Consider the following 17627-nt stretch of genomic DNA (forward strand, 5'->3'; position numbering starts at 1 on the left):
TGTCAGCTGTCCAATTCGCTTGTTCACCAAGGCGAATTTTTAGCCCTATTTATACATTTCATTACCCCTCTTTTCTTCATCCTTCATCATCTTCTCCAGAGATAATTCAGTAGCCGACTCCGGAGAATCGCAAACATCAAAACTCCTCTGTTTCTGGATTTTGTGTTCGGGCTGTTGATCTTGTTTTATCGAATCAGGTATTTAACATTTTCTTTTGATATTTAGGGTTTGAAATTGAATTCCTTTTTTTCAATTTTCTGAATTTTTTCCCTTTTTTTTCTGTATAGAAATCTGTCGGTGGATAGGTCAATAAGAAATTCAAGTCAGAATATGAGCTTTCCTGCACAAAACAATAGAAGGAATAACAACAGTAATCGACCTAGAAACATTAATAATAATCCTGTTGTTCAAAGTGGTGGTGCTCGTCGTGAGTGGGTAGCTAGGGGATCCACTCCAACCAACACTGTTCCATTTTCAACTGCCCCTGTTACCCCGGTATCAACAACCACTGTTGTGACCCCTGGGTTTGGTGGGAATGGAAGAGACAATGATAATGTGCCAGTTGTGCCGGTTAATCGATTTCAAAATCAAAATCAGACCTATGTGGAACCCAAATTCAATAGGGGGACATATGGGAATCAGAGGGAAAGGGGCAGGGGGAGCTATAATCATCAGGAGAACAGGATGGAGAGGCCGGTCAGGGAGGTCAGTGGGAGGATTAATCAAGAGCAGGTGAAGGATCCTAATTTGCCTCAACTTGTGCAAGAAATAGAGGAGAAGCTGTTGAAGGGTAACATTGAGTGCATGATATGCTATGATATGGTGAGGAGGTCTGCGCCCATGTGGTCATGTTCGAGCTGCTACTCGATTTTCCATCTTCATTGTACCAAGAAATGGGCAAGAGCTCCCACTTCTGTTGACACATCTGCAGAGAAGAATCAAAGGTTTAATTGGCGTTGCCCAGGTTGTCAATCAGTCCAGCTCACTTCATCCAGGGACATACGGTATCTTTGCTTTTGTGGGAAGAGGCAAGACCCCCCTTCAGATTTATACTTGACTCCACATTCATGTGGAGAGCCTTGTGGCAAGAAACTTGAGAAGGAGCTTCCAGGGAATGGTCTGAGTGAAGAGGATCTTTGCCCTCATGTTTGTGTCCTACAATGCCATCCTGGTCCTTGTCCACCTTGTAAGGCATTTGCTCCAGCTAGAAGTTGCCCCTGCGGGAAGGAAGTAATTACCACTCGCTGCTCTGATCGGAAGTCCGTTCTTACATGTGGACAGCAGTGTGGTAAGCTTCTTGACTGTGGGCGTCATAGGTGTGAACAAACTTGCCATGTTGGTCCTTGTGGCCATTGTCAAATTGTTGTGGATGCCTATTGCTTTTGTAAGAAGAAAACAGAGTCTGTTCTTTGTGGAGATATGGGTGTGAAAGGATCTATCAAGATGGAGGATGGCGTCTTTTCATGCAATTCAGTTTGTGGAAAGAAGCTTAGTTGTGGAAACCACATCTGCCGTGAGCTCTGCCATCCAGGGCCATGTGGGGACTGTGCTTTGTTGCCTAGCAAGGTCAAGGCATGCTGTTGCGGTAAAACCAGCTTGGAAGAAGAAAGGCACAGTTGTTTGGATCCAATTCCAACCTGTTCCAAGGTCTGCGGAAAGCGCCTCCGTTGTGGGGTACATCGCTGTGAAGCTGTGTGCCATTCTGGTGACTGTGCACCATGTCTTGTTCCTGTGAATCAACGCTGCCGCTGTGGGTCAACTTCTCGAACAGTAGAGTGTTACAGAACGCAGGCAGAAGATGAGCAGTTCACTTGTGATAGACCTTGTGGGCAAAAGAAGAACTGTGGAAGGCATCGATGTAGTGAGCGATGTTGCCCTCTTTCTAATCCAAAAAACTCCATCACGGGTGGTTGGAATCCTCATTTTTGTTCAATGCCGTGTGAGAAGAAGCTTAGATGTGGGCAGCATTCTTGTGAGTCACTTTGTCACAGTGGTCACTGCCCTCCCTGCCTTGAGACAATTTTCACCGATTTGACTTGTGCTTGTGGGAGAACATCAATCCCTCCTCCGCTACCTTGTGGCACACCTCTTCCTTCGTGTCAGTTACCATGCTCGGTTTCTCAGCCTTGTGGCCACCCACCTACTCACAGCTGCCATTTTGGGGACTGCCTGCCATGTGCTGTTCCTGTAGCAAAAGAGTGCGTTGGTGGACATGTAATTTTGAGAAATATACCTTGCGGATCAAAGGACATCAGGTGTAACAAGCTTTGTGGGAAGACCAGGCAGTGTGGCTTGCACGCATGTGCTAGAACTTGTCATCCTTCACCATGTGATGTTTCTGCCGGACCCAGCAACGGCTCCAGAGACTCTTGTGGGCAGACGTGTGGTGCTCCTAGAAGAGATTGCAGGCACTCATGTACTGCTCTTTGTCACCCCTCTTCTTCATGTCCTGATGTTAGATGTGAGTTTCCTGTTACTATTACTTGTTCTTGTGGCCGGATCACAGCAAATGTTCCTTGTGATGCTGGAGGTCAGATCGTTGACTCTGTTTTCGAAGCTTCTATAATCCACAAGCTGCCTTCATCTCTTCAACCTATTGAATTAAATGGGAAGAAGGTTCCTCTTGGTCAGAGGAAACTTACTTGTGATGATGAGTGTGCAAAGATGGAGAAAAAAAAGGTTCTTTCCGATGCTTTTGGTATAACTCCCCCTAATTTGGAGGCCCTCCATTTTGGTGAGAATGCAGCTGTCTCTGAAGTGCTGGGGGAGCTTCTTAGGCGGGATGCTAAGTGGGTGTTGTCTATAGAGGAAAGGTGCAAGTTTTTGGTTCTTGGCAGGAGCAGAGGGGGGGTGAACGCGCTCAAAGTTCATGTGTTTTGCCCAATGTCGAAAGAAAAGCGGGATGCAATTAGACTGATAGCTGCAAGGTGGAAGCTTTCAGTAAATGCAGCTGGTTGGGAACCCAAGAGATTCATCGCTGTACATGTTACACCCAAGTCCAAAGCTCCAACGCGTATACTTGGTCCCAAAGGTTGTACTGTCAATAACATTGCTCAGCCTGCTGTTTTTGATTCTCTGGTGGATATGGATCCAAGGCTTGTTGTGGCTTTGTTTGACTTGCCAAGAGATGCAGACATTAGTGCGTTAGTTCTCAGGTTTGGTGGTGAGTGTGAGCTTGTCTGGTTGAATGACAAGAATGCCTTGGCTGTGTTCAATGATCCTGCCCGAGCAGCAACAGCTATGAGAAGGCTAGACCAGGGGTCGGCCTATTGTGGTGCTGCTGTAGTTCATCAGAGTGGTGTTGCATCAGCAGTGGCATCCGCTACTAATGTTTGGGGAGTCTCTGGAGGAGCGAAGGACGGGGGAGGAGTTGCAGCTCTTAAGGGTAATCCATGGAAGAAGGCTGTAGTCCAGGAGCCTCATTTGAGGGAGAGTCTATGGGATGCCGATGAATGGTCCAAGAATCCCACTGATTTAGCAGCCCCTTCTGCCTGGAGGGCGAATGAAGCTCCACCTACTGCCTCGTCTAATAGGTGGAGTGTCTTAGAGCCTGAAATTACTTCCAGCTTGCCCAGGGTGTCTATTACGATCCAGAAACCTGTTACTGAGACAGAAGTGGGGGGTTCAGTTTTACCCCCCAAACCTCAAGATGTGGGGATTGACGATATGGCAGATGTAGTGGACGATTGGGACAAGGCTTACGATTGAGAGCTCCTGGAAATGCATATTGTTTTCGCTGGCCAATTATTTCTTCCATTTTTCTTTTTAGTGCTCAGACAGGAGTTGGTTTAGTTATGTTTAGTAGCTCCTGTTTTAAAGGGAGAGTGATGTTTCCTTTATGGTTCAAAAACACTACTCCTTTAGCCTTGGTGCCAATATCCCCAATGAAGGGAGAAACATATTAGTAGTTGTTGGTGTAATGTACCATTTGGTCAGTGTTCTAGGATGCTGCTTGATACCATTAGTAAAATCCAGACTTGTTAATCTTCCATTCATATGAATTGTGTGTGATGGGATGAGCTTTTTTCTTCACCTGAGATGCTGCTTTGTTTTATATTAAAACAGAAGGGATGTAAGAAGCCTTCGTGTTGGTGTCATGTTATGTGTCCATTTAGATATTTCTGAAGTCCAACTTCTGTGCTCTATGAAATAATGGAGATAACTGATAGGCAAGGATTTATGTCTCTGTCAATAAAGGGGTGTGCATTTGGTGTTTTACGTTGTTCTAAAAATTTTGGTTTGGCTCAAGTTTTCAATGTATTATTCAGTTATTCGGTTGTCATATAAGAAAATAATATAATCGAATTGTTATATTTCAAAGACGTAAAAAAGAATAATTATTATAAAGAACGAGATGAGCAATTCTGGACCTTTTAAATTATCTAGGATTAGATTTGAAACTTTTAGGCCATTTTTGTCCCTTTTCTGTATAGAGAATAAGCTTTTATATCAATTGGGCTAAAAAAGAGATTGTAGTGATACCAACAACAAAATCGACATATTCGGTGAAATTCCACAATGCAGTGGAAATGGAAGTGAGTGCTTTGCAAAAATGATACCAGAGAGAGAGGTGTAGAAAAGAATGCAAGTATATTCTGCATCTGCAATTACATATGTACACAATACATGAACTGTGATCTGTCAGTTCCTGACTTTCCTCAACAAATACAGGGGGGTGAAAAGAAAAAAAACCCCAACTATAGAATCTATACATCAAACATAACAGTGATACCAACTGCTACTCGATCTGTGGGGTAACTGGAAAAAAAAGAAGAAAAATTGCGTGAACTTTTATCATTCAACAGGTTGATACATTGCGAAAGGAACATGCATGACCAGAGGTAAACTATGTCACTTCTGCAAATCATCTTTGCTTGGCTTTGAAGAATAGTTCTTTCAACAAACCATCATAGAAGGTTGCTCCAACTGCTTATTGTTTTGGGACTTCTGCAGGTTTCAGACCTTTAAAGATCTTTACTAAACCTCCTCTTAGCCGCATGTCAATAATCATGTAAGATACACTAGTAGCTTGTCACATAAACGTTATGCGCGTGTATGATAACCTATAACCTAAGAAAAACAGCAAAATGTGGTTTAAACGCAAGTTGCAAACCATCGTGAGGACTACTATTAGTTTGATAATGTAAAACGACTAATGGACCGAACCTGTAAGGCTAGAAAAAACCATGGACATGGCATAAACTAGTACTACACCATCTAAGGCATTTTGTGAAACTCAAACCGATACACATTTCTTCTTAAAAGAAGAGAGTACAAGGAATTAAAGATCCAAATCTATTCCATGTCCAACAGAGATGCACGAGTAGAAACAACATAAAGTTAGACCTCTGTGAACAAACATTTTCTCTTAGATTCAAACCTTTCTGATGACAATATATAATAGATAAGTGAAAACATCCAAAATTCAGAATCATATAGCTTGAATCTCATGTTTCTGAAACACCTCTTTATGACCTTTTTCTTCTACATTTTTATAAAATACCAATCATCACACAGTGTCAGATCATCAATTCCTTTACAGAGGCTTAGCTTCACAATGAGGTTTCCTTTTAAAAATCCCCAGAAATTGAATCAAGAGTTGTACCTTATCTGATCAACGATTTTTCCACTAATGACTCATGTAGTTGGGCGCGTCATAGTAGATGACCCACGTCCCATGGGAATAACACCTTGAAGGCCCTCATCTGTTTCTTCCACTTCTAATGAGGCTGCACAAACAGTTCAATTTGTCAATGGCAAAATTTAGAATAAGAGTTGCCTAGAGCACACAAGTACACCTGAGTTGAGAAACTTCCTACAGAAAAGGAGGAAAATGAATAATTTTACCAGAAACATCTTCTCCAGCCTGAGCCCCAGCAATACCAATACATGAGTACAGAGAGCTCTCATCTATCTTCAACTGCTCATAGGCAACATATACATCTTCAATGGTGGCAGATTCATACAACAAAGTGAGATCTTTGATGCAAGAGATGTCCTGATAACAAACAAAAAAAGATAGAAGAAGTTAAAGCTCAAAAAATAAAATAGCTAAACAATAGAACTGCAAAACTTTTGGGTTTCCATGTGATGTCTCTTTGGTTATGGATAAAATAGTACATTGAGAACAATAAACTAAGAATAAAGGAATACCTTCCTAGGTACAGAAGGTGCTTGTAAATGAGATAACAATCCAAGCCAATAGGCATTTGACTTAATTTCGGCTTCGTGTCGCATAAGCAGCGTTCGTCTTGCCTATATAGAAAGGAATTGTGTAAACCACATGAATTTAGTTTAGACAAAATGATGTCTAACTAACATCTAAATGATTTCTGTAGCCTGGAAGAAAAGAGTCTGAATAGATCAGACTCAAAAACATTAGTTCAGATCCATTTTACTAATTAGTCAATCACATGCCAGAATCTCGAAATTCTGGTATAAAACTTGGGAAATGACTCATGTAGTGGCTGAGACCTGAAACAGAATGATCTTTTGTTAACAATTATTCACGAGGAAAGAAACTAACCCGGTCCAATTCCCTCGGTACAATCCTGTTGCTATGCAAACCTCTTAGGACACTCCTGCAAGCATCAACAGCTTTGTGCACCTGTAAGCACATCGATCAGTCTTGAGAAAACAAATTCGAACTCTTATATAGGCTAGTTCAAGTAGAAAAAAGATTGTACCTTTCCAGGAGTTGAAGTCACTGAGATGACATACCACCCAAGCTTCAACCGGTCAAAGAGGTTAAGTTCAAATGAAACATCATATGTCAATCCAAGAGAGTCCCTAACTGTTGTGAAAAGCCTGCACATTTGTTATACTGTAATATAAGCACAAAAGAAACAAGATTGCAACTGAGGTAGTAAGTTACAGCAACCCTCAAAATCCACGAACCAGAAATGTATTAGCTGCAAATGGTGACATGTAACAGACTAACAGGTACTTTTTTGTGTCATCTGAATAGAGCTTTCAGTTTATTTGACAGCTTGGTACCACCATAGTGTCAGTAAAAGTACAGTTATCATCAAGTAACTATGCCTCAATCCCAAGTAGCGTTTACAAGAATCCCCTATATCTATTTTGCTCTATTTGCGCATGTTCACTTCAAGTACTTAAAAGATTATCTCTTAAGATAAATAAGGAGCTCTCTAACTCTCACACTTACTTCTGAAAAAGGAAAAAAGAAAGTCTCACACTTACCCTACAGAGACCTACAAACTTTTAAACAAAACATGATTAACGCATAGTCCCAACTAGTTGGTATCGCCATATAGACCTTTTGCTTCAACTGTGTTTTGTTCTTCACTAGGTTAGCATGAATTCCGAGAGATTGCACGTCTTCTCATATAATTCAAAATCAAGAGAAGGAAAAAAATTAGAATGAGTAAACAAAATTAATTCATAATCTACCTGGAGTTTATGATCTCAGCCAACAGACCCATTGCAATGGCAAAAAACAGAGGATGATTACGGACTCGTCCTTGTAGGTTTGTGCCACTTTGTTCCAACTCATCTGGAAAGAAATTCACCCATTTGAATTATGTTGATGACTAACATATTATACCATTCGTGCAGGCATTATTCATTTAACTCCGACATTCTTAGGAAGCTTTGCAGATTAAGACTGATGTATGAGAATTCAGTCTGAATTAGGTCAATGCAGAACCTTGTATACATGCATTAACTAGTTCATCTATAAGGACACATAGTAAACTAGGATTTGCAAGAACATCAATACTACAGCGGACTTCGAATGAATGTAGTGAAAAGAATGGCATGTATGGATAAAAAGATAAGTAGTCAAAGTCAAGCAACTAAACAAGTTAAGGAAAGGCAATCACTCACTAGTTCCACAAATGGTTTCACATTACCAGAGAAAATAAGCACTTCAGAGTGGAGGGAAACAAGGTAATCACACCTTCTGTAGACAATAATTTTTATTCGTTACCCAAATAATACCTTGAGCTTCATCTCTTTCTCTTCCACATTTCAGACAACGGTGTTCTTGACTCATCTTTCTTTACTACCCACCTTTTTTTCATGATAATGGTAACAATACATTCATTCAAACTGTTTGGCAGGCTATATTTAAGCTAAGGGTCTACTGGAAAAGGCCTCTCTATCTCTATGAGGTAGGGTAAGGTCTGCGTGCACTCTACCCTCCCTCGACCCCCCCACTTGTGGGATTACATGGGTATGTTGTTGTTAACAGTATATTCATCAGCATGTGTGCTGGGAGCCAGATTTACAAAAGATTCAATGAATAATATATATCTACTTACAAAGATTCCAACTCTAGTATACTAAGACTCTACCAAAAAATCTTTACACCAGAAATGCAATGACAAAATACAATCAGGCTTGATCTCCTGTATAGAGTTTTGGCTTGCCCTAAAAACACCTGAATTTCTCTCTCCCCACTATCCACCAAATAGAAACTGGCATGACTACCCACCATTTTGCTATACTCCCTGCTGAATATTCTAGCACCTCAACAGGTTAAGAGTGTTTCCTGGCATTACCCATTTCACCTTCCCCAATGTCAAAAACAACTGCCACAGTTGATCAGTCACTCTACAATGAAGGAACATGTGACTATTGTTTTCCTGTGCGTCATTACAGAGAAGGCACCTGGAAACCAGATGCCAGTCCTTCTGTAAGTTCTCAGGAGTAAAACAAGCCTTGTTAGCTACCAGCCGGACAAAGCATGATACTTTGCAAGGGGATGTGACCTTCCAAATTTGTTTCCCAGGCCAAATCCCTTGGTGATCACCCAAACTGCATAGCCATAAGTAGGCTCATTTCACTGAAAAACTCAGTTTGTTCCCTCCTTACCAAGGAAGTGAAACAGCCCCCACGGGTCTACCTTTGAAAGCTTCAAAAGTATTGAGAAGCGCAGCTACTCTTCCTATCTCCAATCATTTAAAGCTCTCCTGAAGATTAGATTCCAACATTGTTGATTCCATAGCTCCATAATTGGTATGTCAGGTGTGTATAAAAAAGTTCAAAATGATCCTCTTGCTGCCGTAGACGATAATTTTTTTTAACCCAAATACTACCTTGAGCTTCACTTTTTTTCTTTCACACTTCAGACAATGGTGTTCTCAACTCATATTTCTTTACTACCCACTTTTTTTTTAATACTAAACATATAAAAAAGTTCAACGATATCCTCTTACTACAATTGTGAGATCATAGAGTTCATCTACCGACTACCATGCTTTAATAATTTTTTGAATTTCTTTCACAAACTGCAAGAGACTGAATGAAACAAACACAAAACTGAATGAGGACTTCTAGTGTGCTTATGAATCCACAGAAGAAAGAAATGCAGAAAGTTAGAATGTCCATACTGACCATTTATCATGATGCTTTTATGAAACATCATTTTTTTCAACTCTAGACATGCTACAGACGAGATTAAAGAAATCTTTCTGCAACCATGGGGACATTATCAGGTTACATTTACTTGTCACAATTTTTTTTGGAATTAAGTTCAAAAATTTGACACTAGTTGCAACATTGAATCCAAGTATATGGTGAAAACACTCACGGTCATTTGGAGATGGACTGCCCACAGACTCAAAAAGATCGTTCCCCTCAAAAGTAAATCCCCAACGGTTTGGTGCAGGGCCGGCTATATAAGCACATGCTCTCTCATCTGTATCCTTTAAAAATACCTGGTAATAAATAACCAACAAACTACAGTTTAGAAAAAAAATGAAGGAACGAATTGGAATTATAAAAGCATGAAAAATCATTGGCCTACAATAGAATTGAGATCTTTAACATATACCACAAGAAACCACCACCAAGGGCCAAGATGATCATCCAAAGAAAGGCAGAAAAAAAATACATATAACGAGAAACAATCTTTTCTTACTTGTTGATGCTGCAAACCAAAGGGAGCAGTGCTAAACAAGATTGGGCTGTATTGCTGTGCTTTCTCAAAACCTTTTGTTGGTCTGACAGTTCCCAAATAGTCAAGAATGCATGACTCAATATCTTCCTCTGAGAAGTCTCCAACCATACTCACCTAACAAAGGACAATTACAATCAAATGAAGAGGAAACACAATCAACAAACACGGAGGTACTATGTTCAAATGAGCAGAACAATAAATTGACAAAAAAAACTTATCGAAATACTTTTGTAAAGAAGACAAAGCTCACCTCCATGTTGTCACTGACAAATTGATCCATTACAGCTGCTCTTACACTTTCCAGAGTTAAGTTTTGCAATGAATGTGGAGTTGGCTCAACAAAACGCTCATCTCCATTTAGCATAGCTAGCATGAGCTTATGGGCAGTCGAGCGTTCTAAACTCTTGGGGATAGAGCGGTAATATGACATGTACAACTGTTTAGCTCGGTCAAATGCATCATCCAGCCAAACGCTATGCTGCATGCCACTCATATTTAACTTAAGTGAGAATATTTCTTAACAACACAATAGCAAGTTAGTGTTCTAAATTGTACAGATGATTAGCACAGTGACTACACACAACTTGACCAGCAAATCACAACTTTAAACATCTCATTGCAAAGTTTCAAGTTAGAAAACAAAGCAGCTTTGATATAATAACCCAATAATTGCAATAAAACCTTGGCAATACTCAAAAGGAACCATAAATAGAACTGCCATTTTTCATCTAGGTAATGTCAAAAGGCGCCATTTTTATTTCCGGGAAGTCAAGTGGGGGATGATAAGCAACATTGAGCACAACTGCAGAACTGTATCTAGTATTGACAATGATTGTATGAACTACTAAATATGTTGTCTTTGTTAAAATTACCTCAAGTACCATATGAAGTAACTGGAAAGCAGCACGCATTGCATTGTCTCGTAAAGTAAACCGGAACTCCATGCAGATAAATTCTTCTGTTGACTCCAGTGAGCAATTTATTAGGTGATTCACACAGAAAAGCTCTACCTGAAGACACATCATAAAAGACAAAAGAGTAGATGTCATTCCTGACAATGTCTATGCAGATTCAGCAAAGATTTAATTCCATGGCAACCACCAATACTTCCATTGCAGATGCAAATATGTGCAAATAATAAACAATCTATAGAACATGGAAAATTTTCATGAAAAGAAAAGGTTAGACTGGTTAGAAGAAAGTGAAAACCACACCAAATGAACAGGAGAAGTTGTCTTCAATAACACACCAAGTCCAAAGAACATAATATGAGAAGCCCCAATTTGTTCACAAGTTGTCAAGGACATGTAGAAGTATTGTGTGCAGTCTCATCTTTGATTACAGTATTGAATATTAACTAATTTAGGCTATCAGTTGAGTAAGTGCACAATTAAGACTAATGATACAACTTATAATTAGAAAAAAAAAGAAAGATTTACAGTACAAGAACCAGCAAGAATTTGCCAGATCAAAGAGGAACTAAAAGAGCTAATATCATCCTGATGCAGTATCATTATTCTATTTTATAAACTTCGATCAACACAAAGGACATACTAGAAACCTTCTGTTTCTCAAGCTATTTAAAGAGCAGACAAGATGTAGGCAATTTCATCAAGAATAATAGATCCTAACCTGTTCTCTTGAAAAGTTTCCAACACGGCCCCCTTCACTCAGAGTGCGAACACCCACAATCACGGATCCCTTTTCATCAGAACTTTCAGCTGCCCGTCCACCTCCAACAATAAGTCTCATCACCCCACAATTGGCTTCATTTTTTGTAATCTATCAAATTACAACTAAAAAATCAAAAACTAGAGAAACTAGCAAGCAAGAAAACAGGAGCCTCTCATATTTTTTATTTTCCTTTTCATTTGGTTGCAAGATCTCATATGTTTCTTACAGTAAATCAATTCCTATTCGTTTGGGTACACCAAAAGAATGAGCTTATGAACCCAATTAGAGGAATCAAAATAATCCTAAACACCGGGTAATGTTAAAATTTCAGACTTTTGAAGGTGATAACAAGACGAACAGTAGAATCTAAATATAACTTGAACATGGTACATGAACCTACCTTATAATTTACAGGAATACCATTTGAAAGACGTCTTTGAACGATCCCAGTTTCATTGTCATAGGATTTAGTGATATTTGAATTTGTCTCCACTGGAACAAAGGACGGGCACCTCTTCAACCTCAGTTCTTCAAGTTGTTTTGACGTGATCAATTCAGTTGGCACCTCAAGCTGAAAACATCAAAGAAAAAACAGTGAACAGTCATCTACGAGTTGTTGACAGAAAAACCTCTACCTTGCCTTTACAACTTGAAAAGGAGTTTTAGGTCAACAACAACATACCCAGTGTAATCCCACTGGTTGGGTCTAAGGGAGGGTACACAGACCTTACCCCTACCTCATGGAGGTAGAGATGCTTTAGGTCAGAAAAAGAAAACAAAATTCAGCAACAAAATACCCCGTGTAATCCCACAGTCCACAGGTTGGGTCTGGGGAGGGTAGAGTGTACGCACACCTTACCCCTACCTCGCGGAGGTAGAGAGGTTTCAGATCGGAAAAAGAAAACAAAAATCCATACTAATTAGACTTTGTTAAGAGAATACATTTGAAGTTAACTGCATCAGTTTGCACCCTGAACTATCAGCTCAGATAGCCTATTGCTCCATAAACAAAATAAGAGCTGAAAGCAGTTAAAAGATGAGAGAACTTAGAAAATCCACCTCCGGCTCTGGCTCAATTGGTTCCTTCAGACCTGATTTGATAGCAGTTGTTATCTCCTCTGGAGATATTCTGAATTCATGTTCTCCTCCTTCTTCAACATGCACCTTTGTTGGAACACATGCAACAATTGCTGCAGGAAGGGGTGCTGATGGTTTTCCAAAATCAGAAATATATTCCAACACTTCAGCACCAGTGGCATTTACCTAAAATGCAGTTAGGGCATAGAACATATTGTTAAGAACTTCAAGCACCAAGAAGCAACAGTTTTGAATGCTCAAGACGTATAAAATATGGTTGGCACAATGGACTGAGTAGCATATTGGTCAGGGATTAAGAGATCATGTATGCACCAAAGGAGAAAATATATGTAGGTTCAGCAAGTAATAATAATTACCGCTTATTTATCATATAAACAACAAATAACTGTGATTGAATGCAACAAGTTGGACTGAAATAGAATTTCCAAGATAATCTAACAACACAATGTGGAGAATAGAAGTCAACTGCAAGTGTAAAAGCACCAATTAGAAGATCACCTCCTCCAAAGTGATAGTTCCGGCAACAGCAAGCAAGCTTTCATGCCCTTGACTTTGATCCATAACAGTATGGCCAAGTGCATCACTCTCCATGACAAAATCCAGATTATCCACGGATGAAACATTGTCGATCATAGCAGCTAACTGTTCACTATCTTTTAGCAAGGCATCTGTATAACGAGTTAACTCACCCTTTGTGACACCGAATTCTTTCAGCCTTCGGACCTTTACCATACATAGGAAAACATCATCAAAGTTGAAGAAAAACGATAGGTGGGAAGATGAGAAGAGCCTATATGATCAGCATAAAGAAAAATGAATATCCCCATCAGAACAAATGAAAAGAAAAGAGACATCAAGAAATCGCAAAGTACAGCCTTGATCCATTTTTGAAGAAAAGCACAGAAAAAGTTGCAAGGGAAAGATATAATTGTTGAAGTGTGCAACCATCTCATCTTAAAAGCTTAAGTTGCTAGAAAGAATAACTTTTTGTTTACTTGATTATATCTCCAAGACTCCAATACACTCTCATGTGAGGGTTTAATACTATTTCATGAGTCAAGCAAATATAAATAAAAAAAATTAATACTAATGGGTAGCAGTGAGACCCAGGATCTCTGCTAAGCAAATAACTTTTTATTTACTTGCTTATACCTCCAACAAAAACAAACATCATAATCAAGAAGAGTGCAATGGCGACAAGGAGGATAACAAACAAATTATCAAAAGAAAAAAAATGAAAGTAACTGCTGTACTGAAGCAAATAGCAGAACAAACCTCCTGCACAGCAACTTTGATTGCATTCTGCCAATTTTTAGGTTCCGCAGTCACTGTGAGAGTGGTCACAGTACACCCTTCCCTTCCAGAATCACTATGATCCAGTTCAACTGAGGTGAAAGGAGGATTTGAACTCTGAAAAGTTCTTCAAAAATTAGCAAACAATAAAATTGCAAAAGTTGAATTTCAACGGTTACATTATACAGAAGAATCACCCCTTACCCACCCCCACCTTCACCCCACCCCCTCGAAAAAAAAATTAACTAGCACAATTCTCAGTTTGTATATAGGAAAGTCATCCTTGCAACTCTAGTATACTGAACATACATCTTCTCGGGAATAAAAATACCCTTTCATTTAACAAATAGTCCCATTCAGGAAACTAAGAATCACAGAAAATAAGTACATAGGATAAACATTTGAGGCGTGATTGAAAGCGCCTATTTTTAACATCATACGGTAAAATGTAAGGAGGTAATAGAATATAGAAAATGATAAAAAGAGGTAGACAAAAGTTACATAGATGCACCTTGTACCGAGTGTTGATACGGAAATGCAAAGCAGAAAGAAATATCCTCTTCATTAGCACATTCCTCAAATTACCATATGTCCGGACCTTGTTCACAGGAATCTAGAAAAAGAATAACAATAAGAGAAAAAGCAAATCAGAGAATGCAGATACAAGAAGGGAACTCATATAGGAAATTGAGAAAAAAAATGCTAGGAAGAACGAACATTATATAAACCCGCAGGCACCACCATAAATGAAATGCAAATTGCATAATTTGATAATAACTATCTGAGAAGGATCGAACAACATCAGTTTCACATGGTCATTTCAGAGTGAGATCTTATCTTTCCTATTGTCAAAGAGGAGAATGGACATTGCGGGGATGGCTGGTGTATTCACCCCAAGGGTGAGAAGGTAACATTACTATGATCTTATAGACAAATAACAGCAAAAGTCAAACTTAAAAACCAAAAAACTTATTGCTTCAGCTGGCACCAACCCTAACCCACCCCCTCACTGCAAAAAACTTAAAAGATAAATAGGACAGGGTATTAGACTGTCTGATGGTTGCATAAAATCACAATAGAAAACACCTGCAGAGCTTTACAGGTTGAAGTTACATCAGGGGAAAAAGAAACGATAATTTCCACACATAAGACTAGCAGTCTGATTTTCCTAATTGGTCTTTAAAATATTGCTGAATAAATGAAATTCTAGATTCTCTTTAGGAAAGAAAAGACTCCACCATAAAGGACTAAAGAACCTAGAACACCCAAAAAAAAAAGGTCAAAAGTTGACTGCAAAAGTAAACTTCATCTTGACCTAGTAGGTTCCCTTCAGGTTGAACACTGAAAATAACATAACAAGAAATTCCCTTAGCTGTACAACTTCAATTTGCTAACATGTTTAAGAAATAAAGACACAATCCGCTAAAACATGAAGAAATAGAAGGACAAGAGAGTGCAAGAAATCTTGGGAAAGGGGAATCAAGAACCTTCAAATGACATTTTAAAATCTCAGAGCAACAGAGACATAGCACTTCTGACAGAGTTTCTTTGGCTAAATGTTACCTGAGGCATACAATTATCTGTTCACGACTTGACGAAAGTACCTTTCTTTTATTTACCATTCAATGTATGTCATGTCTAGTGTGATCAGTTAGGAGCTACAAATGGTTCCAGGAGAAATATTGTAGACTCTACTAAGTAATAGTTACAAAGAAAGAGAAATATAACAATGACACTGAAAAAATCCAAATAGGAAATTATGCAACACGAGTTCAATACTAGGTCCAGTCATACCTTGCAAAACATATTAATTGAGAAATTTTGTAGCAACTCATGCTGAAATATCTGTGGCGTTTTAGCATCATCGTTGTGCCCAGGAAGAGACCAATTATGCTGAACCGGAGGCCGCACTGCATGCCTCTCCCTCCGCAATGCTTTGGACTGATCCAAGGAAACAGATGACCTGTCATGCGTGGAATTGCTTGAGAGTCCAACTGTCAGCTTGGGAACTAGAAAACTAGCCATTGCACCAAAAGCACTTGGACTTGGTGCTGAATTAGACTCATTATCCATTTCCGTTTGCCCAAAAACATCCTGCAGAGACTCCTCTGTAAGTACTGGATACAATTGCAGGAAATTTCTACAAAATGACACAAACATTTCTGTGTGCAAAGAAACATACTTCAATATGGTAAATGGTCTGTGAAATATTATCTATATCTCCCACAATGTATAAGGTGGCATTTGCTGGAAAGTACCAACGTTCATGAAATTTTCTGATTTTATCAGCATCCCATTTCTTGATCTGCTCTTCCAGCCCAATTGGGAATCTTTTGCTCAGCTTGTTCTCGGAATGCAAGTGTTGTAACAACTGAGATGAACAAAGCATGAGAAGATAATCGTTTTTTTATTAGTATGAGAACTTCAAACTAATGAACTACATAAAAGCAAACAAAAAGATGATTATGATCATCTTGCTAATTACCTGGCAATCGACACGGTATTCTATAGTATTCATCATTTGTAGCTCTGACAGTATTGCACGTCTTTCTTTCTCAACTCGCGAAGTGAGAAACTTGGGATGGAAAGCGATCTATATTTTTCAAAAAAAAAAAAAAACTTAGAACGATCAACCATAAGCTTTTTCACTAAAGTAAGACCAAGGGGAAAAGGCACATATGAGGGAAAGGATTTTATCAGATGGTACACAAGATTCTAGGAAAAGCGAGATTGCTGCAATAAAAGAAGCAAATGAAAAATAATTACTACTAATACCTCATTCAGAGCATCTAGGACCACTGGAAGACAATCGCCTTCTGAGCCCTGGAGGGAGAAATTTTGATCAATCAAACCACAAGTGATGCAAACTAACTAAAAGCAACAAAAACAATATGTGGATAACATAGAAAATAATTGAGACCACACTGTGAGTTTTTATGAGTGAAAAACCAGTGAATGGAACAAGTTGTCTCCATACACTTTGCAAGTCTACCAAAAGAAGCATTGACCAGGTCACTCTAGTTGGTTATATTACAATATGCATTTGATATAATGCCTCAACACAAAAAGGCATTAACATTGTTGAGGTTTGTTTGTTTCTATTCCCTCAGTTTTCTTTCTACTAATATCTTCTATTCATTTTATTTATTTATTTATTTGGGGGGTGGGCATCTTTTGAACTTTAGAAAGAATGAAGTTGAATGTTACAAAAAAGAAGAAACTGATTACAGGTGTGAGTACTGTATTTATGAGACCATCTACTTGATCATGAAATAAGTAAGCACAAATTTCAAAGGCATGATGACATGACAACTTGGCAAACCTTCGTGCTAGTGGGTGAATGGATGTGGAACACAGTATGATGAAAATCTGTGTAAGCATTTGATCGTGCCCCGGTTCCCAAAAGTTTCTCGCGTTTCTTACTTCCAAGAAAAGCAACATGTTCAATCATGTGAGCAATTCCTTGCTCATCATCTTCCTCATCGATTGATCCCACATGAACTTCCATGTGTGCTTCAAATCTGTACTTAACATGGATAGAGTAAACAATGGATAAGAAGAGATGAAGAATCACATGATTGCTTTTATAGCATGACAAAAATCAAATTTACTTATCAAAGAGGAAGAGGAGGGGGGG

The 17627-nt window shown here is 39.0% G+C and overlaps 2 protein-coding genes across 3 annotated transcripts in view; one reads left to right on the plus strand and one right to left on the minus strand.

Annotated features, from left to right (window-relative positions):
- On the plus strand, window positions 1–4097 carry LOC102586108 (NF-X1-type zinc finger protein NFXL1). Its single transcript, XM_006341432.2, has 2 exons — window positions 1–197; window positions 288–4097. The coding sequence occupies exon 2, from the start codon at window positions 331–333 to the stop codon at window positions 3706–3708; it is 3378 nt and encodes a 1125-aa protein (XP_006341494.1). The 5' UTR covers window positions 1–197; window positions 288–330; the 3' UTR covers window positions 3709–4097.
- Window positions 4098–4571: 474 nt separating this feature from the next.
- LOC102586437 (uncharacterized) overlaps window positions 4572–17627 on the minus strand; it is a 16832-nt gene continuing 3776 nt past the window's right edge. For both annotated transcript variants that reach the window (XM_006341433.2, XM_015306206.1), the window contains exons 4-25: window positions 17313–17511; window positions 16766–16813; window positions 16476–16583; window positions 16173–16361; window positions 15785–16084; window positions 14502–14603; window positions 13973–14107; window positions 13196–13420; window positions 12659–12862; window positions 12000–12170; window positions 11558–11707; window positions 10798–10935; window positions 10176–10403; window positions 9887–10039; window positions 9557–9683; window positions 7414–7516; window positions 6687–6807; window positions 6527–6607; window positions 6154–6255; window positions 5848–5998; window positions 5606–5729; window positions 4572–5070 (exon numbers count right to left, since the gene is read on the minus strand). In XM_006341433.2, the coding sequence (XP_006341495.1) occupies window positions 5638–5729; window positions 5848–5998; window positions 6154–6255; window positions 6527–6607; window positions 6687–6807; window positions 7414–7516; window positions 9557–9683; window positions 9887–10039; window positions 10176–10403; window positions 10798–10935; window positions 11558–11707; window positions 12000–12170; window positions 12659–12862; window positions 13196–13420; window positions 13973–14107; window positions 14502–14603; window positions 15785–16084; window positions 16173–16361; window positions 16476–16583; window positions 16766–16813; window positions 17313–17511 (3127 nt within the window). In that variant the 3' untranslated portion in view covers window positions 4572–5070; window positions 5606–5637. The remainder of the gene's footprint in view (window positions 5071–5605; window positions 5730–5847; window positions 5999–6153; window positions 6256–6526; window positions 6608–6686; window positions 6808–7413; window positions 7517–9556; window positions 9684–9886; window positions 10040–10175; window positions 10404–10797; window positions 10936–11557; window positions 11708–11999; window positions 12171–12658; window positions 12863–13195; window positions 13421–13972; window positions 14108–14501; window positions 14604–15784; window positions 16085–16172; window positions 16362–16475; window positions 16584–16765; window positions 16814–17312; window positions 17512–17627) is intronic.

Source organism: Solanum tuberosum, unplaced genomic scaffold (genome assembly GCF_000226075.1).
Source record: "Solanum tuberosum cultivar DM 1-3 516 R44 unplaced genomic scaffold, SolTub_3.0 scf00026, whole genome shotgun sequence".
NCBI lineage: Eukaryota > Viridiplantae > Streptophyta > Magnoliopsida > Solanales > Solanaceae > Solanum > Solanum tuberosum.

Excerpts from the sequence above, each read along its gene's own strand:
- LOC102586108 (XM_006341432.2), top strand. The coding sequence starts at position 331 with ATGAGCTTTCCTGCACAAAACAATAGAAGGAATAACAACAGTAATCGA.